A 24565-nucleotide genomic window follows, 5' to 3' on the forward strand; every position below is an offset into this window, starting at 1 on the left:
CCTAACCCTGCCCCAACCTGACGGTATTTCTCTACCTGCCCTGGTAGCTGATCACAAAAGCCATAAACTCTTGGGAGCTTTATGGCCCTGTCCATCACCTGAGAAATCCTAATACTTATCCTGGCCAACTTAGGGCAAGCTTATATCCCCCTTCCAGTATTGCAGCTGGTATTCTCTTGAAAGCGCCACCTCCTGGCTGGAGGCCAACCAAGTCAGGACATTACAGCAACTCACAACAGAATAACCCTGCTCCAAGAAATGAGAAACAACAGCTAATTCCACTGCCTGCAACATCCTGGCTAACCAGAGCTCCTGAGTCTGTCCACGTGGCAACTTCACTGCTAGCATAACCAGCATTTGAGAAAGCCAGCACAGTAAACAAAACTACAAGCAAGGACTCTCACACAGTCTACTTTACTCCCTTCCCACCTCCACCAGAGCAGGTGCTGGTATCCATGGCCAGGAGAGCTAAAGACGGATCACATCACAGGACTCTTTGCAGACATTCCTCAGCACCAGCCTGGAACCTGGTAGCCCCACTTGGTGGATGGACCCAGAAAAGCAATAGCAACCACTGCAGTCTGGCTCTCAGGAAGCTCCATCCCTAGGGGAAGTGAGGATTCATCACATCAAGGGGTCACTTTGTGGGACAAAAGCATCTGAACAGTAGCCCCTGAGTTCCAGAATTTTTCCCTGAAATAGTCTACCCAAGTGAGAAGAAATCAGAAAAATTGTAATATGACAAAACAAGGTTCTATAACACCTCCAAAAGACCATACTGGCTCCCCAGCAATGAATCCAAATCAAGAAGAAATCTCTGAATTGCCAGATAAACAATTCAGATGGTTGATTATTAAACTACTCAAGGAGAGACCAGAGAAAAGTGAAAACAAAGAAATTTAAAAAACAATATTGGCTATGGATTGGCCGGGTGCAGTGGCTCACACCTGTAAAGCCAGCACTTTGGAAGGCTGAGGCAGGCTGATCACTTGAGGTCAGGAGTTTGAGACCAGCCTGGCCAACATAGTGAAACCCCATCTCTACTAAAAATACAAAAATTAGCCAGGCATGGTGGTGCGTGCCTGTAATACCAGCTAGCTACTTGGGAGATTGAGGCAGGGGGATTGCTTGAACCCAGGAGCCAGAGGTTGCAGTGAGCTGAGATTGCACCACTGCACTCTGAGCAACAGAGTGCTCAGAGTCTCAAAAAAAAAAAAAAAAAAAGAAAAGAAAACAACAAAAAATACAGGCTACGGATGAAAAATTCTCCAGAGAAATAGATATTATAAAGAAAAAAAAATCACAATTTCTGCAAACAGAAGACACACTTAGAGAAATACAAAATGCACTGGAAAGTGTCAACAACAGACTAGAACAAGTATGTAGGATACAATAAAATTCCTCTTCAAAGGTTTAGCCTGTTGACTTCCTTGTTCTTTGTTCTCAAACTCAACTTTCTTGTTCTCTATGCCTCCTTGTCCCTAGTTACTGTAACTGTAAACAAGCTTCCTGTCAGTTTTTTTTTTTTTTTTGAGACAGAGTCTCGCTCTGTCACCCAGGCTGGAGTGCAGTGGCGCGATCTCGGCTCACTGCAAGCTCCGCCTCCCGGGTTTACGCCATTCTCCTGCCTCAGCCTCTTCGAGTAGCTGGGACTACAGGCGCCCGCCACCACGCCTGGCTAATTTTTTTGTATTTTTAGTAGAGACGGGGTTTCACTGTGGTCTCGATCTCCTGACCTCGTGATCCGCCCGCCTTGGCCTCCCAAAGTGCTGGGATTACAAGCGTGAGCCACTGCGCCCGGCCCTTCCTGTCAGTTCCAATCAATAACTCACATCTGTTCCCTTGGTTATCCACTCTTCACCCATTCCTCCCTTCGAAACCGCACGTCCCACCACTGTAACTCACATTTACCTTCCGTTCCTTATTTGGGAAAGTATTCACAAATAGACAATTGGGTCAGTTTAGATTGTGCAGTCCAACCACAGCCCATGAAGGAGTGACACAGAGGGAGGGATTGCATTAGGAATAAAAACCCCTGCTTTCCTTTGTTCGGTGTGCTCTTGCAATCGTGATTGACACAAGCAGCACCCTTCTGCAGAAGTAAATTGCCTTGCTGAGAAAACTTTCGCCTCAGTGCTGGTTTCACTTTGCAGCACTGAGCATTTATCTCCAACAAATCTGGGGCTCATCCAGGATTCCCATTCTCCTCTGGGGAAGGGGTCTCTGGTACCTCTCATTAGGAGACGCATCCCACTGCCTCGTTGCGGTGGCCTCAGGGTGAGGGATTGGAACCCACCCGGCGTGACGAATAAACCTGGACTCTCAGCAATGTGGGGAAAAAAAGGCTTGCAACACCATGGTGACCAGGTAACTTTCTGCACAGATCAAGGTAAGAAACGTCACAGGGGCGACAAAGCATTTCCTTGGTGGTCACGATATTCTGGAGGTTGAAAGTGTGTGTGAATGATCACAAGCATTACTGCTTGCGGTGCTGCTTATGTGAATGGTACTAAGCACTACTGCTGTGCGGAGTGAGTGTGTCCTATCTGAGGTTCCATGGTCACCTCATACGGCTTAGGACAGATCCTGCCATGGGGTTTATACTGGCATGCCAATGCTAGGAGGGACCTAAATTCCCCTCTGGGAAGTGACCAGAGTGGACAAAGCAAAAGAAGGGTGCAAGGAACCTCCAGCAGGTGGGGGCTAAAGGATAGAAATCTCTAGTATGAGGGATTGAGCCCCAATAAGCCTCCAGAAAAGGATAGGCAATAAATCTCTAGTATGAGGGATTGAGCCTAACTAGGACCCAACATGGGAAATACTCCAAGCAGGACACAGAGTAAAAAGGATAAAGATAGCAATAAAGATATTCCCGCTGTTAGTCCCCTATGTCTCATGTTAAAATATTGGAAAGATAATGAGAGAATTAAACATAAGAAAAAGCAACAAATGACAAAATATTGCTGTTTTATTTGGACTCAGGGACCCATCCTCAAACCCTCAATCTTTAGGCCAAAGTATGGGTTGAACAAGGATGTGATGTATCAACTTCTAATTCAATGTGTAAATGATAAAAGTCCAGTTTCTCAAGAAGAACTGGCCTATGCTCTTTGTTGGAGGCAGGGACCTGTCCTCCTCTTTCCCTTAAAGACAACTAGGGAAAAACTCAATCCAGCACCTCAAAATGAAGAGTCAGAAAAGCCAGTCCCCATGCCTGAAGACTCCAGCACATGGGATCCTCTAGACCATCTTCCCCCATGCTCAGTGCCCCTAACCTTTCTCCTCAGGTAGCAGCTGCTGTCCCCGTTCCTGCTCCAGATCCTCCTGCTCATGTTATTCCTCCTCCTTACAATCCTGATTCTTGGGAATCACCATCCCATTAGCCTGTTCCTTCTCAGCCTAAGTACCCCTCCCTAAAAGGACTCCAACGTGAGGTAGAACAACGTAAAAAAGATATCCAAAATTTCCCATTTCCCCCCACATCTAAGGAGTCAGCCCCAACTCTCTTCCCCTTAAAAGAGGTGCCACAGGGACAGGGGGGCTATTAGTTTTGTGAATGCTCCCTTAACCAGTTCAGAGGTCTGAAGTTTGAAGAAGGAACTTAAGCCGTTATTGGATGACCTTATTGGGTGACAGATCAGGTTGATCAATTCTTGGGACCTCAGTTGTACACTTGGGTCGAGTTAATGTCCATCCTAGGCATCCTCTTTTCAGGGGAGGAAAGAAGCATGATCTGTAGGGCTGCTATGGCAATTTGGGAACATGAATACCCTCCTGGTCAAAATATTCCTACCGCAGATCAAAAGTTTCCCATCCAAGACCCCCGGTGGGACAATATTAATGCAGCTCACCGGGAAAATATGCAAGACCTAAGGGAAACGATAATAAAGGGAATTAGGGAATCAGTACCCTGAACCCAAAATCTCTCTAAAGCATTTGATATACAATACGAAAAAGATGAGGGGCCTATAAAATTTCTAGACAAGAATAAAGGACCAAATGAGACAATATGCAGGCCTAAATTTGGAAGATCCCCTTGGACAGGGAGTGTTAAAGCTCCATTTTGTCACTAAAAGTTGGCCAGATATTTCAAAAAAGTTACAAAAATTAGGAGACTGGGAAAACCAACCTCTAAGTGAACTTCTCAGAGAAGCTCAAAAAAATGTACGTGAGGAGAGAAGCAAAAACAAAAGGCAAAACTCATGTTATCCACTTTCCAGCAGGTGGCCCCAAACCCACACGCTTCTAAACAAAGCTTCCAGGGGGCCAGAAACTATAAAAGGTCCAGACCCTCGTTTAAAGGACCCAAGCCTCCTTCTAGAGGACCCAGGCCCTTGTCTACCAGACCCTCTGAAGAATTTGGGGGGGGCAAAGTTGAAGAATCCCAGAACTGAGAGAGAAGAGGGACAGGATACGTGCTATAAATGCGGAAGGGCAGGCCACTTCAAAAGAGAATGTCCCAAACTGGAAAAGGAGAAAGAAGCCCTTTAACTCATGACTTTTGAGGAAGAATAGGGGGGTCAGGGGCTCTGTTTACCTCGAGTCCCACCAGGAGCCCTTGATAAATTTACAGGTGGGAACCAAACATGAGCTTATCACCTTTTAGTCAATTCAGGAGTGGCTCGCTCCTCCGTTTGCTTCCCCTCATCCAACACTGCCTGCTCTTCAGAAGAACTTTTAGTCTCTGGGGTAAAAGGAGAAGGATTTAAAGCAAAAATCTTAGAAAGTACAGAAGTTAAATACCAAGATTGGTTGACTCATATCCAATTTTTGTTGATCCCTGAGGCAGAAACTAATCTATTAGGAAGAGACTTTTTTTTTTTTTTTTTTTTTTTTGAGACGGAGTCTTTCTCTGTCACCCAGGCTGGAGTGCAGTGGCGCAATCTCAGCTCATTGCAAGCTCTGCCTCCCAGGTTCACGCCATTCTCCTGCCTCAGCCTCTCCGAGTAGCTGGGACTACAGGTGCCCGCCACCACGCCCAGCTAATTTTTTGTATTTTTAGTAGAGACGGGGTTTCACCATGGTCTCGATCTCCTGACCTCATGATCCGCCCGCCTTGGCCTCCCAAAGTGCTGGGATTACAAGCGTGAGCCACCACGCCTGGCCTAGGAAGAGACTTAATGCTAGAATTAGGCATAGGCTTACAAGTTGGTCCTAAAGGATTCTTTACCTCATTAAACCTACTCACCACCACAGATGAAAAATACATTAATCCTAGTGTCTGGTCAAGGGAAGGAAACCGGGAGAAACTCTGAATCCCTCCAATCCACATCAAGTTAAGAACCCCCGAGGAAGTAGTAAGGAGGAAACAATACCCCAAACCCCTAGAGGGTAGGATAAGATTAAAGCCTATAATTGAAAGTCTTATTAAAGATGGGTTCCTTGAACCCTGTATGTCCCTGTATAACACTCTAATATTGCCAGTCAAGAAATTAGATGGGTCATACCGACTTGGTACAAGATCTTAGAGCCATCAAATAGTCCAAACTAACCATCCTGTTGTCCCCAATCCATACACCATTCTCAGCAAAATTCCATATAACCATCAGTGGTTTACAGTAATAGATTTAAAAGATGCCTCTGGGCATGCCCCTTGGCTGAAGACAGCCGAGACATATTTGCTTTTGAGTGGGAGGATCCCCATTCAGGGCGAAAACAACACTATTGATGGACAGTTTTACCTCAAGGGTTTACAGACTCTCCAAACCTTTTTGGTCAAATTTTAGAACAAGTGTTAGAAAAAGTTGTCATCCCAAAGCAAATATGCCTGCTCCAGTACATGGATGATATTCTCATATCTGTTGAAGATGTAGAGAAAGTAGCTGGCTTCTCTACACATATCCTTAACCATCTGGAGTTTGAGGGGTTATGGTTCTTAAAGGGAAAGCTTCAGTATGTGGAGCCTGAAGTTAAATATTTAGGCCACTTAATAAGTGCAGGTAAGCAAAGGATAGGACCTGAACGAGTTGAAGGCATCGTGTCCTTACCCTTGCCTCAAACTAAGCAATAACTCGGAAAATTTCTAGGATTAGTTGGATATTGACGCTTATGGATTGACTCATATGCCCTAAAAAGTAAACTTTTATATGAAAAGCTTACCCAGTGGGAACTAGACCGTCTCCTGTGGACTTCTGAGGAAGTCAATCAGGTTGAAGAGCTGAAATACAAACTCATAACTGCCCGTCTTAGCCTTACCTTCCCTAGAAAAGCCATTTCATCTTTTTGTTAATGTAAATAACGGGGTAGCTTTAGGGGTGCTTACTCAAGAACATGGTGGTCGCCAGCAGCCCATAGCCTTCCTATCAAAAATTTTAGACCCAGTCACCTGTGGGTAGCCTCAGTGCATCCAATCCGTTGCAGCTACAGCAGTATTAGTTGAAGAAAGGAGAAAATTAACCTTTGGGGGGAAATTGACTGTAAGCACACCCCACCAAGTTAGAGCTATTTTAAATAAAAAAGCAGGAAGGTGGCTCACTGACTCCAGAATCTTAAAATATGAGGCTATTTTACTAAAAAGATGATTTAACCTTGACTACTGATAATTCACGCAATCCGAGAGGTTTCTTAACAGGGGACCCAAATCTAAAAAGAGAACACCTATGTCTAGATCTAACTGACTACCGAACAAAGGTCAGGCCGGATCTAAGAGAGACCCCTTTCAAAACGGGGTGACACTTATTTATAGATGGTTGATCCCAAGCAATTAAAGGAGAAAAACACAATGGGTATTCAGTAATTGATGGAGAAACTCTTGAAGAAATAGAGTCAGGAAGGTTGCCCAATAGTTGGTCTGCCAAAGTGTGTGAACTATTTGCACTCAGCCAGGTTTTAAAACACTTACAGAGCAAGGAAGGAACTATTCATACTGATTCTAAATACATTTTTGGAGTAGCTCATATATTTGGAAAAATGTGGGCTGAGCAAGGTCTTTTTTTTTTTTTTTTTTTGAGACGGAGTCTCGCTCTGTCGCCCAGGCTGGAGTGCAGTGGCGCGATCTCGGCTCACTGCAAGCTCCGCCTCCCGGGTTCACGCCATTCTCCTGCCTCAGCCTCTCTGAGTAGCTGGGACTACAGGCGCCCGCCACCACGCCCGGCTAATTTTTTGTATTTTTTAGTAGAGACGGGGTTTCACCGTGGTCTCGATCTCCTGACCTCGTGATCCGCCCGCCTCGGCCTCCCAAAGTGCTGGGATTACAAGCCTGAGCCACCGCGCCCGGCGCAAGGTCTTATTAATACTAAAGGCCAGGCCAGGCGCGGTGGTTCATGCCTGTAATCCCAGCACTTTGGGAGGCTGAGGCAGGTGGATCATGAGGTCAGAAGATCAAGACCATCCTGGCTAACATGGTGAAACCCCGTCTCTACTAAAAATACAAAAAAATTAGCCAGGCGTGGTAGCGGGAGCCTGTAGTCCCAGCTACTCGGGAGGCTGAGGCAGGAGAATGGCGTGAACCTGGGAGGTGGAACTAGCAGTGGGCTGAGATCGTGCCACTGCACTCTAGCCTGGGCGACAGAGCAAGACTCCGTCTCAAAAAAACACCAAAAAACAAACAAAAAAAAAAACTAAAGGCTAAAATATCTTACACACGAAGAGCTAATCATCCATGTTTTAAACAATCTCCAGTTGCCAGAAGAAATAGCCATTGTACATGTCTCCGGACACCAAAACGACTTTTCCTTTACAAGTCAGGGAAATAACCTTGCAGATCAAGTGGCTAAACAGGCTGCCATTTCATCTGAAACACCCATCTTTCACTTAACCCCTTGTTTTCCTCCCCCTGCTACAACCCCTACCTTGTCTGCTGCAGAAAAGGAAAAATAATAAAAATGGAGCCAAAGAAAACTCAGAAGGAAAATGGGTGTTACCAGATCAAAGAGAAATGCTATTCAAACCCCTCATGAGAGAAATCCTACCCACCTGCATCAAGGGACCCAATGGGGACCCCAAGCCATGTGTGACACAGTTCTCAGGGTTTATGGGTGTATACCCTAGCCAAACAGGTTACGGATAGTTGCTTAATATGTAAGGAAACCAACAAACAAGTCATAAAGAAATCATCCCTGGGCGGGGAGGGATTCAGGGCTAAGACCATTCCAATTGTTCAAACTGACTACACTGAAATGCCCCCAATCGGTCGCCTAAAGTACTTAGTAATAGCAGATCACCTCACTCACTGGGTCGAAGCTATTCCCTTTTCAAATGCAATGGCCAATCATGTAGTTAAAGCATTAATTAAAAATATAGTGCCCAGGTTTGGGCTAATAGAAAATATTGACTCAGACAGTGAAACCTATTTCATAGCACATATCATTAAAAAGCTATCCTAAGCGCTAGACATTAGATGGAAATATCATACTCCTTGGCACCCACCTTCATCAGGGAGAGTAGAAAGGATGAATCAGACCTTAAAGAACCATTTAACCAAGTTAGTTCTATAGATTTGGTTGCCATGGACCAAATGTCTTCCTACTGCCTTGTTAAGAACCCAAACTGCAGTTCCGCCGCTGTCGCCGCCGTCGTGCAGCATGCCACTCGGCAGAGGGGCCAGGCCTGCGTTCTCTCCTCCTTCCTCCCCGCCTCCAGCTGCCGGCAGGACCTTTCTCTCGCTGCTACTGGGACCCTGTGTCATAGCCCAGGCTGAGCACGATGCCCCCTAAAAGGGGAGGTGATAGAATTAAACCACCCCCAATCATTGGAAGATTTGGAACCTCACTGAAAATTGGTATTGTTGGATTGCCAAATGTTGGGAAATTTACTTTCTTCAATATATTAACCAATAGTCAGGCTTCAGCAGAAAACTTCCCATTCTGCACTATTGATCCTAATGAGAGCAGAGTACCTGTGCCAGATGAAAGGTTTGACTTTCTTTGCCAATATCACAAACCAGCAAGCAAAATTCCTGCCTTTCTAAATGTAGTGGATATTGCTGGCCTTGTGAAAGGAGCTCACAATGGGCAGGGCCTGGGGAATGCTTTTTTATCTCATTTTAGTGCTTGTGATGGCATTTTCATCTAACACATGCTTTTGAAGATGATGATATCACGCATGTTGAAGAAAGTGTAGATCCTATTCGAGATATAGAAATAATACATGAAGAGCTTCAGCTTAAAGATGAGGAAATGATTGGGCCCATTATAGATAAACTAGAAAAGGTGGCTGTGAGAGGAGGAGATAAAAAACTAAAACCTGAATATGATATAACGTGCAAAGTAAAATCCCGGGTTATAGATCAAAAGAAACCTGTTCACTTCTATCATGATTGGAATGACAAAGAGATTGAAGTGTTGAATAAACACTTATTTTTGACTTCAAAACCAATGGTCTACTTGGTTAATCTTTCTGAAAAAGACTACATTAGAAAGAAAAACAAATGGTTGATAAAAATTAAAGAGTGGGCGGACAAGTATGACCCAGGTGCCTTGGTCATTCCTTTTAGTGGGGCCTTGGAACTCAAGTTGCAAGAATTGAGCGCTGAAGAGAGACAGCAGTATCTGGAAGCGAACATGACACAAAGTGCTTTCCCAAAGATCATTAAGGCTGGGTTTGCAGCACTCCAACTAGAATACTTTTTCACTGCAGGCCCAGATGAAGTGCGTGCATGGACCATCAGGAAAGGGACAAAGGCTCCTCAGGCTGCAGGAAAGATTCACACAGATTTTGAAAAGGGATTCATTATGGCTGAAGTAGTGAAATATGAAGATTTTAAAGAGGAAGGTTCTGAAAATGCAGTCAAGGCTGCTGGAAAGTACAGACAACAAGGCAGAAATTATATTGTTGAAGATGGAGATATTATTTTCTTCAAATTTAACACACCTCAACAACCGAAGAAGAAACAAAATTTAGTTATTGCTCAGATAAACATACAACTTCCAAAAGGCATCTGATTTTTTAAAAATTAAAATTTCTGAAAACCAATGGGACAAATAAAGTTGGGGAGATGGGAATCTTTGACAAACAAATTATTTTTATTTGTTTTAAAATTAAAATACTGTGTACCCTCTCCCCCCTCAATGAAATGCAAGTTCACTAAATGTGAACATCTTTGCTTCTCACGTGATTAAGACCCTACTCCAAATTGTAGAAGCTTTTCAGGAACCATATTACTCTCATGATACTTTATTAATCTCCATCATGTATGCCAAGCCTAACACATACACATTTGACAGTGAGGACAATGTGGCTTGCTCCTTTTTGAATCTACAGATAATGCATGTTTTATAGTACTCCAGATATCTACACTCATTTGACAAAACCAAAAAAAAAAAAAAAAAAAAAGAATCCAAACTGCTCCTCGAAAAGATACTGGCCTTTCCCCTTACGAGATGCTCTATGGATTGCCTTATTTACACTCCACTGCTGATGTTCCAAAAAGACCAGTTCCTCAGGAATTATATTCTTGGTCTCTCCCCTACTTTCTCTTTTCTTAAAACCAAAGGTCTCCTAGCACAGGCTCTGCCTCTGGAGTTCCCAGTACATCAACATTAGCCTGGGGATCACGTCCTTATCAAGAGCTGAAAAGAGGAGAAACTTGAGCCAGCCTGGGAAGGACCTTACCTGGTGCTTCTAACCACTGAAACTGTAGTCCGGACAGCAGAAAAAGGATAGACCCATCACACCCGAGTCAAGAAAGCACTGCCACCTCCAGAGTCATGGGCCATTATCCCAGGGGAAAACCCTCTCAAACTAAAGCTAAGAAAAGTTTAACTCTCTTTCATCTATTCTATTACTCTTTCTCCTTTCCTCATTCTGTTGCTGACCACCTTGTTATCAATGTAACTAAATCAAACTCACCCCAAGTTATTATGTTTGATGCCTGTTTAGTCATACCCTGTAGAGATCTCCAAAGTCAAAGGCAACTCTCAGCCTCAGAAAAGTATCTCTGCCGCTTTAAAATAAGAGGCTCCCCCTACCAAGACTCTTCTCAGAAAATATAGGGAAACAGGTCTGCCATAGCTGGAATGATGTTCTGTGGACAACTGAGTATCAAGGCTGGACCTCATCAACATGTGGCTGTATATACTTAAAACCATACATTCACTTTACTAAAGGAAGCACCCCTCCCCTCGATTTTCATTATAACCAATGTAATCCAGTGAAGATTTCTACTCTCACTCCGGCCTCTACCAACCCTCTAGACCTACTTTGAGTCGCTTCTATGGCATAGGGACCAACACGGCACAGACCTCATAGGGTCTTTTGAAATGTGTTTTATTAATCTCTCATCCTCTTCACCTCCTTCCCTCTCTTCTCATTCTAAGCCTTCTTCTAATCAGACTGCCATACCTTCCACACCCAATGATAAGACTAAAGTAGATATTGTAGAAGTAAATGATCTAAGGCAAACTTTAGCAACTGAAACAAAATATCAAGATGCAAATGCCTGGTTGGAATGGATCAAATATTCTGTCCGCACATGAAACAAAAGCAATTGTTATGCTTGTGCTCACGGCCAGCCAGAGACCCAGATTGACCCCTTTCCACTCGGACAGTCCCCCAGTCAACCAGGCATGGGCAGCATGGTAACTCTCTTCCAGGATTCTATAGCTTGGGGCAATCAATCATGCCAAGCTCTCTCTCTGCTCTATCCCAAAGTTCAACATCCTGCAGGTCAGCCCCAGAGGGCCATCCAGCTTCCGTCTCCCAACATCAATTTCACCTCCTGTTTCTCACAACAAGGGGAAAACTTGGTGTTCCTTGGAAGCTTAACAGGATGCAGTGAGCTTAAGCCTTTCCAAGAGCTTACCCATCAGTCTGCCCTTAGTCATCCTCAAGCAGATGTATGGTGGTATTGTGGCGGACCCTTACTGGACACTCTGCCAAGTAACTGGAGTGGTACTTGCACTCTTGTCCAATTGGCTATCCCTTTCACCCTGGCATTTCATCAACCAGAAAAAGAAAAGCCACAACACCATAAAATAAGAGAAGCCCCTTACAGGTTTTTTGACTCTCAAGTTTATTTAGATGCAACTGGAGTCCCATGGGGAGTACCTGATAAATTAAAAGCCCGGGACCAAATAGTCTGCAGGATTTGAATCAATATTTCCATGGGTAACTATTAATAAAAATAGTTATAACCAACAGCAGTTTATTAATTATACCAGGGATGCTATCAAAGGAATAGCTGAGCAGTTAGGGCCGACTAGCCAGATGGCTTAGGAAAACAGAATGGCCCTAGGCATGATATTAGCTGAAAAAGGTAGAGTTTGTGTTATGATTAAAACTCAGTGTCAGCCGGGCGCGGTGGCTCACGCCTGTAATCCCAGCACTTTGGGAGGCCGAGGCGGGTGGATCATGAGGTCAGGAGATCAAGACCATCCTGGTTAACACAGTGAAACCCCATCTCTACTAAAAATACAAAAAATTAGCCGGGTGAGGTGGCGGGCACCTGTAGTCCCAGCTACTCGGGAGGCTGAGGCAGGAGAATGGCGTGAACTCCAGGGGGCGGAGCCTGCAGTGAGCTGAGATCGCGCCACTGCACTCCAGCCTGGGTGACAGCGAGACTCCGTCTCAAAAAAAAAAAAAAAAACTCAATGTCTTACCTTCATCCTGAACCATACTGCCCCAGATGGGAGTTATCAAAAGCCTTACAAGGGACTTACCATTTAATCTAATGAATTGGCTAAAAATTCTGGAGTCAATAACCCTTCTTCAGGATGGCTAGACAGGTGGTTTGGTAAATGGAAAGGAATCATAGCCTCAATTCTTACTTCTCTTGCAGTCGTAATAGGTGTACTCATTCTTGTTGGGTCTTGTGTCATACCATGCATCCATGGGCTAGTACAAAGGCTTATAGAAATAGCACTTACTAAAACCTCCCTTAGCTCTCCTCCACCTTATTCAGATAAGATTTTCCTTTCAGACGATCAAGTCAAACAGCAAAGCCAAGACATCTTAAAAAGGTTTGAAGAGGAAGAACTATAAAAATTAAAAGGGAGAAACTGTAGGATACAATAAAATTCTTCTTCAAAGGTTTAGCCTGTTAACTTCCTTGTTCTTTGTTCACAAACTCAACTTTCTTGTTCTCTATGCCTCCTTGCCCCAGTTACTGTAACTGTAAACAATTTTCCTGTCAGTCCTAATCAATAACTCACATCTGTTCCCTTGGTTACCCACTCTTCACCCTTTCCTCCCTTTGAAACCGCACGTCCCACCACTGTAACTCACATTTCCCTTCCCTTCCTTATTTGGTAAAGTATTCACAAATAGCCAATTGGGTCAGTTTAGATTGTGCGGTCCAACCACAGCCCACGGAGGAATGACAAAGAGGCAGGGACTGCATTAGGAATAAAAACCCCTGCTTTCCTTTGTTCAGTGTGCTCTTGCAATTGTGATTGACACAAGCAGCACCCTTCTGCAGAAGTAAATTGCCTTGCTGAGATAACTTTTGCCTGAGTGCTGGTTTCACTTTGTGGCAGTGAGCATTTATCTCCAACAAGTAGAAGAAAGAACTTCAGAGCTTGAAGACAAAGCATTTGAAGTAACTCAACCAGACAAAGACAAATAAAAAAGAATTTTTTTTTTTTGAGACAGTCTCGCTCTGTCGCCCAGGCTGGATGGAGTGCAGTGACGTGATCTCGGCTCACTGCAAGCTCCGCCTCCTGGGTTCATACCATTCTCCTACCTCAGCCTCCCAAGTAGCTGGGACTACAGGCGCCCGCCACCACACCTGGCTAATTTTTTGTATTTTTAGTAGAGACGGGGTTTCATCATGTTAACCAGGACGGTCTCGATCTCCTGACCTTGTGATCTGCCTGCCTCGGCCTCCCAAAGTGCTGGGATTACAGGTGTGAGCCACTGCACCCAACCAAAAAGAATTTTTAAAAATGAACAAAGCTTCCAAGAAATTTAGGATTATGTTAAACAGCCAGACCTAAGAATAATTGGTGTTCCTCAGGAAGAAGAGAAATCTAAACCTTTAGAAAGCTTATTTGAGGGAATAATCAAGGAAAAGTTCCTTGCCCTCACCAGACATCTATACATCTAAATACAAGAAGCTCAAAGAACACCTGAAAAATTCATTGCAAAAAGATAATTACCTAGGCACACAGTCATCAGGTTATCTAAAGTCAAGATGAAGGGAAAGATCTTAAGAGCCAAAAGGCAAAAGCATCAGGGAACCTACAATGGAAAACCTATCAGATTAACAGCAGATTTCTCAGCAGAAACCCTGTAAGCCAGAAGGGATTGGGGTCCTATCTTTAGCCTCCTCAAACAAAATAATTGCCAGCCAAGAATTTTGTATCCAGCAAAACTATGCTTCATAAATGAGGAGAGATAAAGTCTTTTTCAGACAAACAAATGCTGAGAGAATTTGCCACTAGCAAGCCAGCACTACAAGAAATGTCAAAAGGAGTTCTCAATCTTGAAATAAAAATAGAACCTCCTTTAGGTATATATTTTAAAAGGCTTATAAAACAATAACATAATTTTAAAAAGCACCAACTATCACTATGAATAAAACACTATCTCATAATTCAATACTAACATTGAATGTAAATGGCCTGAATGCTCCACGTAAAAGATACAGAATGGATAAAATTCACCACCCAATCATCTGCTGTCTTCAAGAGACTCATCTAATGCATAGGGACTCACATAAACTTAAAGTAAAGGGGTAGAAAAAGATACTGCATGCAAATGGAAACCAAAAGCAAGCAAGAGTAGCTATTCTTTCTTTTTTCTTTGAGATGGAGTCTCGCTCTGTTGCCCAGGCTGGAGTGCAGTGGCGTGATCTCAGCTCACTGCAACCTCTGCCTCCTGGGTTCAAACAATTCTCCTGCCTCAGCCTCCCAAGTAGTTGGGACTACAAGCATGTGCCACCATGCCCAGCTAAATTTTTGTATTTTTAGTAGAGACAGGGTTTCACTGTGTTAGCCAGGATGGTCTCAATCTCCTGACCTCATAATCTGCCTGCCTTGGCCTCCCAAAGTGCTAGGATTATAGACGTGAGCCAGCCAAGAGTAGCTATGTTTTTTTTTGTTTTTTGTTTTTTGTTTTCTGAGACTAAGTCTTGCTCTGTCACCAGGCTGGAATGCAGTGGTGCTATCTTGGCTCACTGCAACCTCTGCCTCCTGAGTTCAAGCAATTCTCCTGCCTCAGCCTCCCGAGTAGCTGGGACTACAGGTGCATGCTACCACACCCAGCTAATTTTTGTATTTTTAATAGAGATGGGGTTTCACAATGTTGGCAAAGATGGTCTCAATCTCCTGACCTCATGATCCGCCTGCCTCAGCCTCCCAAAGTGCTGGGATTACAGGCGTGAGCCACCAAGCCTTGCCGAGTAGCTATTCCTGTATCACACAAACAGACTTTAAAGCAACAACAGTTAAAAAAAGACAAAAAGGGGCCAGGCATGGTGGCTCACACCTGTAATCCCAGCACTTTGGGAGGCCAAGGCGGGTGGATCATGAGTTCAGGAGATCGAGACCATCCTGGCTAATGTGGTGAAACTCTGTCTCTACTAAAAAAATACAAAAAAATTAGCTGGGCGTGGTGGTGGGTGCCTGTAGTCCCAGCTACTTTGGAGGCTGAGGCAGAAGAATGGTGTGAACCCAGGAGGCGGAGCTTGCAGTGAACCGAGATTGCACCACTGCACTCCAGCCTGGGCAACAGAGCAAGACTCTGTCTCAAAAAAAAAAAAAAAAGACAAAAAGGGACATTACATAATGATAAAAGATCAGTCCAGCCGGGCACGGTGGCCCACACCTGTAATCCCAGCACTTTGGGAGGCCGAGACGGGCAGATCACAAGGTCAGGAGATTGAGACCATCCTGGCTAACATGGTGAAACCCTGTCTCTACTAAAAATACAAAAAAAATTAGCCAGGTGTGGTGGTGGGCATCTGTAGCCCCAGCTACTCAGGAGGCTGAGGCAGGAGAATGGCGTCAACCCAGGAGGCGGAGCTTGCAGTGAGATGAGAGCTGAGATCACGCCACTGCACTCCAGCCTGGGTAGACAGAGCGAGACTCCGTCTCAAAAGAAAAAAAAAAAAAAGATCAGTCCAACAGGAAAATATTGCAATCCTAAATACATATGCACCTTAATGGGCCAGGCAAGATGGCTCACACCTGTAATCCCAGCACTTTGGGAGGCTGAGGCAGGCAGATCACTTGAGGTCGGGAGTTCAAGTCCAGCCTGACCAACATGGTGAAAGCCCATCTCTACTAAAAATACAAAACTTAGCTGGGTATAGTGGCAAGCATCTGTAATGCCAGCTACTCGGGAGGCTCAGGCAGGGAAGTCACTTAAACTCAGGAGGCAGAGGTTGCAGTGAGCCAAGATTGCACCACTGCACTCTAGCCTGGGCAACAGACCAAGACTCCACCTCAAAAACAAACAAACAAACAAACAGGTAAAGATGATACAGATTAACACCCTCATAAACACAGATGCAAATATTAACAAAATCTTATCACATTGAAAATAATATGTAAATATATACAACATTATCTATAGCATTTACTCCCAGGAATGCAAGGTTGGTTCAACATTCAAAAACTAATAAATGAAATTAACCATATTAACAGACAGAAAAAGAAAAATTACATTATTATATCAATAGATGCATAAAATATATTTCACAAAATCAACATCTGATCCTCAAAGAAAAGAAAATTCCCAGCAAACGAGGAATTCATGGAAACATTTTCAATCCGATGAGGGGTATCTACGAAAAACCTACAGCTAGCAACATACTCAATGGTAAAATACTAAATGTTTTGCTCCTAAGTTCAGAAATGTCTTAATTTATTTATTTATTTATTTATTTTTATTTATTTATTTTTTTGAGACAGACTTTCACTCTTGTCACCCAGGCTGTAGTGCAAGGGCACAATCTTGGCTCACTGCAACCTCCGCCTCCCAGGTTTAAGTGATTCTCCTACCTCAGCCTCCCGAATAGCTAGGATTACAGGCGCCCGCCACCACGCCCAGCTAATTTTTGTATTTCTAGTAGAGACGGGGTTTCACCATGTTGGCCAGGCTGGTCTCAAATTCCTGATCTCAGGTGATCTGCCCACCTTGGCCTCCCAAAGTACTGGCATTACAGACATGAGCCACCATACCTGGCCAGGAATGTCTTAATTTAAGGCAAAAAAATGTCTGCCCTCGTCGCTTTCTTTTTTTTTTGAGGCAGAGTCTCATTCTGTCACCCAGGCTGGAGTGCAACGACATGATCTCAGCTCACCGAAACCTCGGCCTCTCAGGTTCAAGCAACTCTCCTGCCTCAGCCTCCCAAGTAGCTGGAATTATAGGTGTACCATCACGCCAAGCTAATTTTTGTATTTTTAGTAGAGATGGGGTTTCACCATGTTGGCCAGGCTGGTCTCAAACTCCTGACCTCAGGTGATCCGCCTGCCTTGGCCTCCCAAAGTGCTGGGATTACAGGCATGAGCCACCACACCCGGTCTACCCTCATCACTTCTGTATGATATTGTGCTAGAAGCTCTAGCCAGTGAACTAAGTCAAAAAAGAGAAGTAAAGGCAATCAGATTGGAAAGAAAGAAATAAAACTGTATTTTCAAATAACATGATTGTGTGTAAAATCCTGTGGGATCATCCAAAAAGCAACTACAGCTTAACAAGGCTGAAGGATGCAAGATCACTGTATTAAAATCAATTACATTGCTATATAATAGGAATAAACAATTGGGAATTAAAACTTCTTAAAAACCAGTTATAACAGCATCCAAAATATAAAATACATAGGCAAAAAATATAATAAAAGCTACATGCAAAATCATACACTAATAACTACAAAACATTGCTGAGAGAAATTAAAGATGATCTAAATGAATGAAGAGCCATACCATGGTCATGAATCAGAAGACTCAACATTTTAAAGATGTCAGTTCCTCCCAAATTAATCTATAGATTCAGTGTAATCAATAAAAATTCCAGCAATTTTCTTGTTGAAATTGATTGCTTTTTCTAAAATTCATAGAGGAATGCAACTCAGGCCGGGCACAGTGGCTCATGCCTGTAATCCCAGCACTTTGAGAGGCCAAGTCAGGTTGGTTGCTTGAGTCCAGGAGTTCGAGACAAGCCTGGGCAACGTGGTGAAACCCTGTCTCTACAAAAAGTACAAAAATTAGCTGGGTGTGGTGGTGCATGCCTGTAATTCCAGCTACCCGGGAGCCTGATACAGGAAAATCTTTTGAACCTGGGAGGCAGAAGTTGCAGTGCACCGAGATCGTGCCACTGCACTTCAGCCTGGGCGACAGGGTGAGACTCCATCTCAAAAAAAAAAGAAAAATACAGTTATGAACATGTTGAAAAAATAAAAAATAGAGTCTCAGCATAGAAATAGGAGATATAAGGAAGAATCAGATAGAAATTTTAGAAATAGAAAATACAACAACTGAAATAAAAAGCTCAGTGAATGGGCTCAAAAGTGTAAAAGAGGACAACACAAGCAGTTAACTGGAAGACAGGACAACAGAAATTACCCAATCTGAACAACAGAGAGAAAATGGACTGGAAAAAGTAAAAAAGAAAGAAAAGAGAAAAGAAAAGAGGCCGGGTACAGTGGCTCACGCCTGTAACCCCAGCACTTTGGGAGGCTGAGGCAGGCGGATCATGAGGTCAGGAGATCGAGACTATCCCTGGCTAACACGGTGAAATCCCATCTCTACTAAAAATACAAAAACGAAATTAGCTGAGCATGGTGCTGGGCACCTGTAGTCCCAGCTACTCGGGAGGCTGAGGCAGGAGAATGGTGTGAACCCGGGAGGCAGAGCTTGCAGTGAGCCAAGATCGCGCCACTGTACTCCAGCCTGGGCAACAGAGCGAGACTCCATCTCAATAAAAAAAAAAAAAAAAAGAAGAAGAAGAAAAGAAAAGAAACAAATAATAAACACAACCTCAGGGCCTGTGAGACTGTTAATAAAAGATCAGAGTGGGGCGTGATAGCTCATCCCTGTAATCCCAGCATTTTGGTAGACAGAGGCAGAAGGATTGTTTGAGCGAGCCCAAGGAGTTTGAGGCCAGCCTGGACAACATGGGAGGGGGCCGGGCGTGGTGGCTCACGCCTGTAATCCCAGTACTTTGGGAGGCCAAGGCAGGCAGATCAGGAGGTCAAGAGATTGAGACCGTCCTGGCCAACCTGGTGAAACCCCGTCTCTACCAAAAATTCAAAAATTAGCCAGGCATGGTGGTGGGCACCTGTAATCCCAGCTGCTCAGGAGGCTGAGGCAGGAGAATCACTGGAATCTGGGAGGCAGACATTGCAGTGAGCCGAGATCATGCCACTGCACTCCAGCCTGGTGAAAGAGTGAGACTCCGCCTCAAAAAAAAAAATAAAATTGAGTGTGGTGGTGCACACCTGTGGTCGCAGCTACTCTGGGGGCTGAAGTGGGAGGAACGCTTGAGCCTAGAAGGTCTAGGTTGCAGTGAGCCATGATTCTGCCACTGTACTCCAGCCTGGGTAACAGAGCAAGACCCTGCCTCAAAAAAATACATTAATAAATAAATAATCAAATGAACAAATATGCAAAGAAAACTTTCCTACTTAGCAAAATGCATAAAACAATAGATTCAAGAAGCTGAGAGAATTCCAACTGGGATAAACCCAAAGAAGTTCACACCAAGACACATTATAGTCAAACTTCTGAAAACAAAACAAAAATTTTTTGAAAGCAGCCAGAGGAAAACAATATGTTACTTATACAGGAAAAATAATTTGAATGACAGCTTATTTCTCATCAGAGACAACAGAAACCAGAAAGAAGTGACACAACACTTTTCCATTGTTAAAAAAACTATCAACTCAGAATCCCATATCCAATGAAAATATCCTTCAAGAATGCTGGGGGAAATTGGAAAATTCCCAAAGGAAGGAAAACTAAGAGAATTTGTCACCAACTAATATGCCCAATTGGTTTTTTATAAAGGTGCTGATGCAATTCAATGGAGGAAAAATGGCTTTTCAACAAATGGTTCTGGAATAATCAGATATTCATAGGCAAGAAAATGAACCTTGAACTAAGGCTTACATTATATACAAAAATTACAAGGTGCAGTGGCTCATGCCTATAATTCCAGCATGGCAGATCACTTGAAGTCAGGAGTTCGAGACAAGCCTGGCCAACATGGTGAAACCCTGTCTCTACTAAAAATACAAAAATCAGCTGGGCATGATGGTGCACAACTATAATTCCAGCTACTTTGGAGGATGAGGCACTAGAATCGCTTGAACCTGGGAGGCAGAGGTTGCAGTAAGCCAAGATCATGCCACTGCACTCCAGCCTGGGTGAGGGAGTAAGACTCTGTCTCAAAAAAAACAAAAAACAAAAAACAAAAAACAAACCAAACCATGGACTTAAATGTAAATCATCAAACATTTAGGAGAAAATATTCTGGACCTAGAGCTACACAAAGCATTTTTAGTCTTGACACCACAAGCACAATCCATAACAGGAAAAATAATAAAATAGATTTCATCAAAATTAAGCACTTTTACTCTGTGAAAGACCCTGTTCAGAGGATGAAAAGGCATAGAGTGGGAGAAAATATTTGCAAACTATGTATCTGATAAAGGACTAGTATGTGGGGAAAAGAAAGAGAGATCAGCCTGTTACTGTGTCTATATAGAAGGAAGTAGACATAAGAGACTCCATTTAGTTCTGTATTTGAGATGCTGTTAATCTGTGACCCTACCCCCAACCTTGTCCTTGCAAGAGACATGTGCTGTGATGACCTAAAGGCTGCTTATGGTTAAAGGTCATCACCATTCTCTTAAATCTAGAGAAAAGAAAAACATTTGTCTTCTGCCCGTCCCTGGGCGATGGAACATCTCAAAGCACAGCACCGGTGATGGTAAAGATAATTGTGAGCTAGCTTCCTTCCTTCCTTCCTTCCTTCCTTCCTTCCTTCCTTCCTTCCTTCCTTCCTTCCTTCCTTCCTTCCTTCCTTCCTTCCTTCCTTCCTTCCTTCCTTCCTTCCTTCCTTCCTTCCTTCCTTCCTTCCTTCCTTCCTTCCTTCCTTCCTTCCTTCCTTCCTTCCTTCCTTCCTTCCTTCCTTCCTTCCTTCCTTCCTTCCTTCCTTTTTCTTTCTTTCTTTCTTTCTTTCTTTCTTTCCCTCTCTGGCCCAGGCTACAATCTACTCGGCTTGCTGCTGCCCGCGCCACGGACTGCCTGGGACTACCGGCGCCCGCCACCGCTGCCTGCCTTTTCTCCTTTGGATGCAGGCACGCGTTCGCCATCTTTGCCACGCTGGTCGCCAGCTCCTGACGCCGAGTGCTCTGCCCGCCTCAGCCTCCCGAGGTACTGGGACTACAGACGGAGTCTCGCTCACCCAGTGCTCGGTGTTGCCCGGGCTGGAGGGCGGTGGCGTGGTCTGGCCTCGCGGCAGCCTCTACCCCCCGGCCGCCTGCCTTGGCCTGCCAGGGTGCTGGGATTGCAGCCCCTGCCCGGCCGCCGCCCCATCTGGAAGGTGGGGAGCGCCTCTGCCCGGCCGCCCCGTCTGGGAGGTGAGGAGCACCTCTGCCCGGCCGCCCCGTCTGGGAGGTGAGGAGCGCCTCTGCCCGGCCGCCCCGTCTGGGAGGTGAGGAGCGCCTCTGCCCGGCCGCCCCGTCCGGGAAGAAGTGAGGAGCGCCTCTGCCCGGCCGCCCCGTCCGGGAAGAAGTGAGGAGCGCCTCTGCCCGGTCACCCATCGTCTGGGAAGTGAGGAGCGCCTCTGCCCGGCCACCCACCGTCTGGGAAGTGAGGAGCGCCTCTGCCCGGCCACCCCGTCTGGGAAGTGAGGAGCGCCTCTGCCCGGCCGCCCCGTCTGGGAAGTGAGGAGCGCCCCTACCCGGCCGCCCCGTCTGGGAAGTGAGCAGCGCCTCTGCCCGGCCGCCCCGTCCGGGAAGAAGTGAGGAGCGCCTCTGCCCGGCCGCCCCGTCCGGGAAGAAGTGAGGAGCGCCTCTGCCCGGCCGCCCCGTCCGGGAAGAAGTGAGGAGCGCCTCTGCCCGGCCGCCCCGTCCGGGAAGAAGTGAGGAGCGCCTCTGCCCGGCCGCCCCGTCTGGGAAGTGAGCAGCGCCTCTGCCCGGCCGCCCCGTCCGGGAAGAAGTGAGGAGCGCCTCTGCCCGGCCGCCCCGTCCGGGAAGAAGTGAGGAGCGCCTCTGCCCGGCCGCCCCGTCCGGGAAGAAGTGAGGAGCGCCTCTGCCCGGCCGCCCCGTCCGGGAAGAAGTGAGGAGCGCCTCTGCCCGGCCGCCCCGTCCGGGAAGAAGTGAGGAGCGCCTCTGCCCGGCCGCCCCGTCCGGGAAGAAGTGAGGAGCGCCTCTGCCCGGCCGCCCCGTCTGGGAAGTGAGGAGCGCCTCTGCCCGGCCGCCCCGTCCGGGAAGAAGTGAGGAGCGCCTCTGCCCGGCTGCCCCGTCTGGGAAGTGAGGAGCGCCTCTGCCCGGCCGCCCCGTCCGGGAAGAAATGAGGAGCGCCTCTGCCCGGGCGCCCCATCCGGGAAGAAGTGAGGAGCGCCTCTGCACAGCCACCCATCGTCTGGGAAGTGAGGAGCGCCTCTGCCCGGCCACCCACCGTCTGGGAAGTGAGGAGCGCCTCTGCCCGGCCGCCCCGTCCGGGAAGAAGTGAGGAGCGCCTCTGCCCGGCCGCCCCGTCCGGGAAGAAGTGAGGAGCGCCTCTGCCCGGCCGCCCCGTCTGGGAGGTGAGGAGCGCCTCTGCCCGGCCACCCATCGTCTGGGAGGTGAGGAGCGCCTCTGCCAGGCCACCCATCGTCTGGGAGGTGAGGAGCGCCTCTGCCCGGCCACCCATCGTCTGGAAAGTGAGGAGCGCCTCTGCCTGGCTGCCCCATCTGGGAAGTGAGGAGTGCCTCTGCCCGGACACCCATCGTCTGGGAGATGAGGAGCGCCTCTGCCCGGCCACCCATCGTCTGGGAAGTGAGGAGCGCCTCTGCCCGGCCACCTATCGTCTGGGAAGAAGTGAGGAGCGTCTCTGCCTGGCCGCCCCGTCTGGGAAGTGAGGAGCCCCTCTGCCCGGCCGCCCCGTGTCTGGGTAGAAGTGAGGAGCTCCTCTGCCTGGCCGCTCCGTCTGGGAGGTCTACCACGGAGGCCAGAAGCAATGTGGGGGCTGGACGTGGTGGCTCACGCCTGTGGTCCCGGCACTCTAGGGGGCGAGGCGGGTTGATCACTTCGGACTAGGAGTTCGAGACCAGTCTGGCCAACTTGGCGAAACATGAAGAATACAACAGACAAACCAACCAACCAACTCAATGACAACAAAACAGGTCTACCCTGGAGTCATACTCTAATTTTTTCTGTTTTCCTCCCTTTCTGATCCTTTATCCCACTTTCTTTTTCTTCCTCTTCCTTCTCCCTCTTCTTTGTCAAATAGAGGATTGAGTTATTATCACTGATCCATATAAAGTCCCTCTCTCATTTATTTTAACTCCCACCCCCATTTCTATTCCCCGACTTCCCATGTGCAACCTTCCTAATATGTTTGATACGCATCTTTTTGTTTGTATGTATTTTTAGAAAATGTTTATTGTTTTTGTATGCAAAAAAAATTAATTAAAAAAAAAAAAAAAAAAAAAAAAAAAAAAAAAAAAAAGATAATTGTGAAAACCGCCTTAAGGAATAAGGTGGGGCTTGCTGGAGCAATACTGCTAAAAGGTTTGTGGAGATGTTCACATATACATCTCAAAGCACAGCACCGGTGATGGTAAAGATAATTGTGAATAAATACTAAGGGAACTCAGAGGCCGGTGCCGGTGTGGGTCCTCTGTAAGCACAGCACCGGTCCCCTGGGCCGCGCTTTTCCTTCTCTACACTTTGTCTCTGTGTCTTATTCCTTTTCTCAAGTCTTTCGTCCCACCTAACCAGAAGCACCCACAGGTGTGGAGGGGCGGGCCACCCCTTCACTAGTATCTAGAATATATAAAGAACCCCCAAAACTCAAAAATAAATAATCTAAATAAAAAATGTGCAAAAGAGATGAAAAAGCACTTCAATGAAGAGAATATACAGATTGGAAATAAACTTGGGAAAGGATGTTCAATATCACTAGCCATTAAGGAAATGCAAACTAAAACTACAATGGGCTATCACTGTACACTTATCCAAATGGCTAAATGTAAAAAGTTGCTACACCAAATGTAGAAGAGGATGTGGAGAAACTAGATCACTCATGAATTGCCAATGAGAATGTAAAATGATACAGTTATTCTGGAAAACAATTTGGCAGTTTCTTTTTTTTTTTCCTGAGACGGAATCTTGCTCTGTCACCCAGGCTGGAGTGCAGAGGTGCGATCTCGGCTCACTGCAACCTCTGCCTCCTGGGCATGGTTGCACATGCCTATAATCCCAGCTACTCGGAAAGCTGAGGCAGGAGAATCGCTTGAACCCGGGAGGCGGAGGTTACAGTGAGCTGAGATCGTGCCATCGCACTCCAGCCTGGGCGAAAGAGCGAGACTCCACCTCAAAAATAAAAATAAAAAAGAGAGAGAGAGAGAAAAGAGGTTTAACTGACTCAGTTCTGCAGGCTGTGCAAGCATGGCTCCAGCAACTGCTCCTGGTGAGGGCCTCAGGAAGCTTCCAATCCCAGCAGAAGGAAAAGGGAGAGCAGGGATGTCACATGGT

General features: G+C 45.9%; 2 protein-coding genes across 4 annotated transcripts in view; one reads left to right on the forward strand and one right to left on the reverse strand.

Moving 5' to 3' along the window:
• Positions 1-24565, reverse strand: part of SMDT1 (single-pass membrane protein with aspartate rich tail 1) — a 67114-nt gene that overhangs the window by 22123 nt on the left and 20426 nt on the right. The gene's annotated exons all lie outside the window — the stretch shown is intronic.
• On the forward strand, positions 8542-10220 carry LOC129468049 (obg-like ATPase 1). Its single transcript, XM_055253073.2, is given in 3 exon segments — positions 8542-8998; positions 9001-9370; positions 9434-10220. Coding segments are annotated over 3 exon segments (1173 nt in total). The 5' UTR covers positions 8542-8643; the 3' UTR covers positions 9882-10220.

The sequence above is a fragment of the Symphalangus syndactylus genome, chromosome 18, assembly GCF_028878055.3.
Source record: "Symphalangus syndactylus isolate Jambi chromosome 18, NHGRI_mSymSyn1-v2.1_pri, whole genome shotgun sequence".
In the NCBI taxonomy this organism is placed as follows: domain Eukaryota; kingdom Metazoa; phylum Chordata; class Mammalia; order Primates; family Hylobatidae; genus Symphalangus; species Symphalangus syndactylus.